The following is a 7,078-nucleotide window of genomic DNA, read 5'->3' as shown; positions in this document are numbered from 1 at the left end:
TCGCAGGCCGCCATCCGGGCCATGTGGAGGATCTTCAGCGGCCAAGGGATCCCCGACACGCTGGTCACGGACAATGGGACCGCGTTCACCTCTGCCGAGTTCCAGGCGTTCACCAGGTACTACGGGATCCGCCACGTCCGATCCGCCCCGTTCCACCCTGCCACGAATGGCCAGGCGGAGCGCATGGTGCGCACCACAAAGGACGCACTTCGCCGACTGGACTCCACCGATTGGGACTATAAACTAGCAGCCTTTCTCTTCGGACAGCGTACCACGCCACACACCACGACCGGCCGCTCCCCGGCCGAACTACTGCTGGGCCGCCGCCTGGCCTCCCGACTGGATCGGTTACACCCAGATCGGGCAACCCCGGAGGCCCCGGGCACCGAGACGTACGAGCCGGCCAGAGGGTTCTTTCCAGAGGACCCGGTGTACGCCCGAAACTACGGCCGGGGGCCTCAATGGATCCCAGCCCGAGTCATACGGGTCAAGGGCCCCCGTTCATACGAGGTCTCCAGCGAGGACGGCCAGATCCTCCACCGGCACATAGATCAGCTGCGCCGTCGCACGCTACAGCTGGACCCTGAGGATCCGGACGAGGACCCAGAGCCTGCCACATCGGCCCCACTCCCGGCACCGGATCCACAGCCGCCTCTCCGTGAGGAACCCGAGGCACCTCCCACCGTGGTGCCAGACTGTCCTGCCTCCTCGGCGCCCTCGTCGGTCCCAGGCCCCTCGGCTCCCAGGGCCCCCGAGACCGAACCCATCGCTACCCCGGAGCCCCGACGCTCGACGCGCCCCAAGAAGCCACCCGCCTACTTGAAGGACTTCGTCTGTGGGTGCCTTCTGAACCAAGGGGGGAGGGGTGTAATGTATTCAGCCTGACATGCCCGGACTTGCCCGGGCTGGCCAGGCACAACTCTTCAATAGCTTCATGTCCAAAGACAATGGGTCCGTAGGATCCTAGCCGGCCCCAATCAGAGGGCCAGCTTCTCAGCCGGGAGACCAATGGTCGCCCGGTTACTGTAAATAGCCTATCGGGAGTAGGGGGTGTGTTTAGGTGTACTTGGTGGCGGGTTTTCTGAACCTATATAACCAGCCTGCGAGCTGGTCCCTTCGTCTTTGTCCTGAACTAAATAAAGGTATGCTTAGCTGAAATCACTCTCCGTCTGCATACTTTTCAATATCTTTCAACTATTATTCTTATATATTTATCCTTCTTCTAATATTCTTTTTTCAATAGTTATCAAAGCAAATTAAGTTGTTCTCTACATCCCAATATTTCTCTAAATATTCTTTAAAGTCTTTCCAGTCTGCGAAAAATTCTTCTGCTTCCAGATTCTTCAGCTTTCTTGTCATTTTTTCCATTTCCACCATAAAAAGTAATTTCTTTATCCACTCCCCAATTTCGGGAGTTCTGTCTTGCTTCCAGCATCGAGCATATGTCATTCTAGCAGTTGTGATCATGTACCACATCAAAGTCCTTTTCGCCATATTGACTTCTTCCATTTTAAGTCCCAAAAGTAATATTTTGGGTTCTTTCTTAAATTTACATTTCACAATTTTCTCCATCTCCGCATGAACCTCAGCCCAAAATTTTTTTGCTTTATCGCATGTCCACCACATATGATAAAAAGAGCCCTCTATTTTTTTACACTTCCAACATTTGTTTGACATATTGCTATTTATATTTGCAATCTTTTTTGGTGTCATATACCATCTATACAGTGGAATCTTGACACCTCAGCCCTAGTACATCTTCGGTTTGACTGCAAGAGAGTTATCTATGACACTGCAAATTTATTCTGCATTTAATCTGTTCCTTTGCTCTGTAACTGTGAACATGTTTCTGATCATGGCATGTAGCCTTTTTACTACAGTTCACAGGTTCGGTTCAGTACCTTTATTGGCATAGGTTGAAAGCATAACCAGGACCACAATTTTAATAGGCGAAAGACAATCATCCCTCCAGAGTGTTAACATTATGTTCCCTAATCCTCATAACAATCGAGAAATACCTCGCTATTGAGAAGGTGATATGGGGGCACTGGTCTGATAAAAGGAAGGAGACGAGCCTCTCTTCTGAAGAGCAAAGCCTGTTATGCAAAAGGGGACTAATCAAAACATCCTGAATTTTAACATAAAGTTCATATTTGGTAAGAACTTGACTTAACTTTGAACATTTTGCTGAGCAAAATTTGATTTTCCTTTGAAAGGACTGTAGGCAATCTACTTTGTTTTTGCAGTACTAATCAGGGGTCATTTCCTGCAGGAGCGAACAGGAGCGGAGCTCCGGCAGTAAAGAGCCCAGGGGGCGGGCACATGCAACAAGCCCCACCCCCTGCTCCCAGCAGCCCTCAGTCAGAGCAAAAAGCAGCCAAGTAAGCTGCAGAGCCTCTGGCCCCCCGGTCCAAAACAGTCCAGTGGCACCTTTAAGACCAAGTTTTATTCAGGGGCGAGCTCTCCCTCCTCTGTGAGGGACAGATCTGCACGTTCCCCCCTCCCAATAGCTAGCAATCCAAAACAGTCCAGTGGAGCCTGAGTGGTGGGTGTTGCCTTCTGACACACTTCCGGTGATGCCAGGGGGTGTGACATATGCAAATAAGTTATGCTAATAAGTTATGCTAATGAGCTCCTTGCACCTCTTTTTCGACGAAATGACCCCTGGTACTAATTATATTAATTCTATTAACTACTGTCCTCTATACAGTCTGCAGGAGCAATACGTTCCAGTTGGGTACAAGGAACATGTTGTGCCTTCCTGCATTTTTCCTCACTACGGCTGTATGGCAGCATTATAGCAGTTTTGCGGCACAGAGACATACACCCTGTTTCCACACTGCAGTAGCCATTGAAGGGAGGATGAAACCCAAATAATAAGCAGCAATAAGTGATGTTTGTTGTTTGATTGCACCAGTATAATTTTTGCCATACATCCAGATCAATTTTTTGGTAAATAAAATATATCCTTGTTGAGCACAGAAGGCTGTTGTCACCACACAATAGATCACACAGAGATATGTGCATGGAAAGGCAGGAAAAAAATTACTTTCTCTCCGAGTCAGTGAACCTGCAAAACATTTGGAGACTTTGCTGAAAGATATGCGGTTGGACAGAAGACAGAAGACAACGCAGATCCAATGCCTCCAAGAGGTTTTGCAGGTGAATCATAGTTATGAATGAATAAACAAGGTTGACATAGCTAATCCTTGAATTGCAATAGCTCTGGGTGATTAAAGTAGACTCTCAACAGATTTGGAATGCAATACAGGAATGACACCCACCCATGCAATCCACCATGGGGGATATCTTGTTAATATCTTGTGAATTGCTAGGAAGAGTTTCCTTCCCAGAATCTCTAGATGAGTGAAGGGTTTTGTCTTTGTGCCACATGCTCAAAAATGCAGGTGCATGAACACAAAGACACTAAGCAGGATACTCCCTGCATTTTCACACATGATACTGCAGCTGCTATGGGATTGTGGTGAATTTATAGTAAATGCTCCCATCTTATGAGTTTGGCGTGCCTGTGGGAGACCAGATCCTATGAATAAAGAATGGTATTGCTTCCTAATGACTGTAGGTATCTTATCAATAGACCTTAAATATAAGGGAATCGCTCTGACCAAGCAGCCTTGAAGGACGGGAAGAATGGGCTGTTTGTATGTGGAAAAGAATTACAACTGATAATAGAAGAAGAAGAAGAGGAAGAAGAGGAAGAAGAAGAGGAAGAGGAAGAAGAAGAAGAGGAAGAAGAAGAAGAGGAAGAAGAAGAAGAAGAGGAGGAAGAAGAAGAAGAGGAAGAAGAAGAAGAAGAGGAAGAGGAAGAGGAAGAAGAGGAAGAGGAAGAAGAGGAGATTGGATTTATACCCCGCCCTTCACTTGGAGTCTCAGAGTGGCTTACAAACTTCTTTCCCTTCCCCTCCCCACAACAGACACCCTGTGAGGTGGGTGGGGCTGAGAGAACTCTGACACAAACTGCTCTTTTTCAAGGACAGCTGTGCCAGAGCTTGTGACTGGCCCAAGGTCACATCAGCAGGTGCAAGTGGAGGAGTGGGGAATCAAACCCGGTTCTCCCAGATTAGAGTCCGCACACTTAACCACTGAATTACAACTGATCTCTAGATGACAGAGATCAATTCCTCTGGAGGAAAAGGCATCTTTGGAAAGTAGACTCTATGACATGATACCCCATTGAGTTCCCATATGTTAGCAGTCAGACCCTTCTTCCCGCAGAGGGGCAGTTTAGTGCCTAGAGAGAGACATAAAAACCCTTCTTTAATGCCACCCCAAATCATATGTGCAGGGCACTGCCTGGCCTAAAATGAAACAAAATGGATGCCAGCCAGGTAAGAGCCTGAGAAAGAATTTTGGAAAATGAATCAGAGTGGCTGGCTAGCTGATGGTCTCCCCACCCTAAAGAGATGCATAATCAGGAGAAAGGGTATCCCAGGAAAGATATCTCCTCACCTTGGATTAACCTCATCCACACCCAGCCTCACTTCCCTGCACCCATTTACCCTAATTAAGCAACACTTAATGCAAAACCTGGTAGCTTCTCCTGTCCGGTACTTAGAAGATCATCAAGAGCCATTAGCACCTATAGTCCACCTCAGATAAACCCATCAAGCATCTCCTAAATCATTGTTCAATTCTGAAAAAGTTATTGTTTTGGGGACAACCATGTGAAGACTGCCCCAGGGAGTATTTTCCCCTATAATGGCAGCATGCTGCGCCATAGCAGTGTGTATGTGGGACCCATACATACATCCCCACTTGTGCGTGGGCCTTCTCCTCTCCTCTGTGAGATGTTTGTCATTTCGCTGCTGCCTTTGCAAACCTCGCTCTTTGGGATTGGTAACTATCACCTCCCCGAAATTGCTTTCTCCCATCCTCCCCAGATTTCCTCTTAGATAGCTTGTGTGTTTTTCCATGTGCTTGGATGTGTGTTTTGCCATTTGATTCCTTTCTCAATAAAACCCTTTCCAGTTTAACATTGGACTGGTTTGTTTCGAGAGTTCTCTAAGGGAAAGATCCCCGTATACATAGGTGGAGCTCACAGTTTCCCACCTCTTGCTCTGTCTCCATTAAAGCTAATTTCCCCCACTAGTTAGGAGACTGCCAATTTGAGTAATACATACAATTAATGGATCTAAGAATTTTTGTGTTTTTCCTTTCATTATCATTTTTTCATTCCAGTATTTCATTCTAGGGTTTACTAGCCTTATACTTGTTATTTGTTGTGTATTTTAAAATTAAGATTTTCGGTGTTACTGCTCTTTATCTTATGTGGTTAATAAGGTTGTTATCATCAAGTGATAAACTATAATTGTTTACAGTTTTGTCTGAATTCTTCTCCTGCTATTGCTAGAATAGCGTGCTGCTGTATTTGATAAACTATTCGCTAGATGAGCTTGTCAAGGACTGGCACAGCCGGCTCTTGACAGCCATCGATGAGATCGCCCCCCCGACGCCCTCTGCTCCCTCATTCTAAGCGGGCTCCCTGGTTTACTGAGGAGCTGCGGCAAATGAAATGAGGGCTCAGACAACTAGAGAGATGGTGGCAGCGCACCTGCGATGAAGCAGCAAGAGCATCATATAGGACGTTTATTTATTTATATTTCAACTTATTATACCGCCCTAACCCCTAGGGGTCTCTGGGCGGTTCACAGAGGCGTTCTTATGAACTGTTAACCCTATCTAAGGCCACATACTGAAGGGGTGGGGGGTTCCCTACCAGCACCCTGTGATAGGTCCGCTGTGTTCTCTTTCTGGCTGTTGGGTGCTCTCCTTTCTTCGGCGGTTAACTGGCATCTTATGTCCACTGGTTGGCTGCTTTTTCCTTGGTGGGACCGTCTTCCCGGCGCCTGCCTTCGCGTCTGTTCCAGCCTCGGCTCTGTCCTGAATGGCTCCGCCGCGCTCACAGTACATGTCATCGGACGCCGACGCCAGTCTCCACCGCAGTCTTCCGCCGCCAGGGATCGCTCAACCGATGTTTCTCCTCGCCATTGCCATCCAGGCTCCGCCGCCGCCGCCATTTATGTTTTCACCGCACGCCACACGCTGCTGCGACCACCACGAATGTCCTTTTTACAGAGGCAGGTGCCCCCCACCCTTCTAAGGGTGGGTACCCATTTGCCTACTCGCATGATTTTTTTTTTAATCGCTTTCGGGCCGTTGGGTAGGCAGGAGCTGGGCCTCGGGGCCAGGCGCTCACCCTGGCCACGGTGGATTCTCAAACAGCCATAGCGACTGTTCAGATGTTATTGTTAGCAGGTGTTTAGCCGCCTGCGCCACCGTTTATGAGATCCTATGAGTTGGCAGTCAAAGACGCAAAGAGACTTGGCCACGGTTGCATTTGCTAGTTCATGCCCGGCACAATTATTGAACTATTCAGTCATTAACAGAGCTGCCACAGGACAGGCCAAATGATAGGGAATTGGACATTGGCTGTGAGGCTTTTGCAACCTATTTTGCAGATAAAGTCCTGTTGTTCCGCCATGACCTCCCGGCCACAGTTGAGACAGTGAGCGAACTCGAGGCTCCATGCACGTCTTCCAGTTCCATTCTGGATTATTTTAGTCCACTCAGTCTTAAGGAAGTCGACTGATTGCTCTCAATGGTACGCCCAACCACGTGCAGCCTTGATCCGTGCCCTTCATGGCTTATAAAAGCTACTCATGAGGGGCTACGAGTGCCCTCAGGGACCTTATCAACAAGTCCTTCTATGAGGGGCTGTGCCCAGGGGCACTTAAGGAAGCGATGGTCTGCCCTTTCCTGAAAAAACCATCACTGGATCCGGCCAGTCTCCAATTTGCCCTATTTGGGCAAAGTACTGGAGAGAGCTGCAGCGATTCAGTTGCAGAGCTTTATTGATGACACTTCCATGCTGGACCTGTTCCAATCTGGCTTCCGGCCAGGTCATGGGAAGGAGATGGCACTGGTCGCCCTCACAGATGACCTCCGAAGGCATCTGGATCAAGGCGGTACGCCAGTACTGATGCTGCTGGATCTGTCAGCGGCGCTTGACACCATTGACCACCAGTTACTGATCCACCGCCTCGCCGACACTGGAATT

The 7,078-nt window shown here is 48.4% G+C and overlaps 1 protein-coding gene across 1 annotated transcript in view; it reads right to left on the bottom strand.

Annotated features, from left to right (window-relative positions):
- Positions 1-6,038, bottom strand: part of MUC22 (mucin 22) — an 86,902-nt gene extending 80,864 nt beyond the window's left edge. Inside the window, exon 1 of the mRNA XM_015419427.1 lies at positions 5,738-6,038. Within this exon, the coding sequence (XP_015274913.1) occupies positions 5,738-6,038 (301 nt within the window). The remainder of the gene's footprint in view (positions 1-5,737) is intronic.
- Positions 6,039-7,078: the final 1,040 nt, after the last annotated feature.

Source organism: Gekko japonicus, unplaced genomic scaffold (assembly GCF_001447785.1).
Source record: "Gekko japonicus isolate JY-2015 unplaced genomic scaffold, Gekko_japonicus_V1.1 scaffold554, whole genome shotgun sequence".
Taxonomy (NCBI): domain Eukaryota; kingdom Metazoa; phylum Chordata; class Lepidosauria; order Squamata; family Gekkonidae; genus Gekko; species Gekko japonicus.
This window is presented reverse-complemented; position numbering and strand designations above follow the sequence as displayed.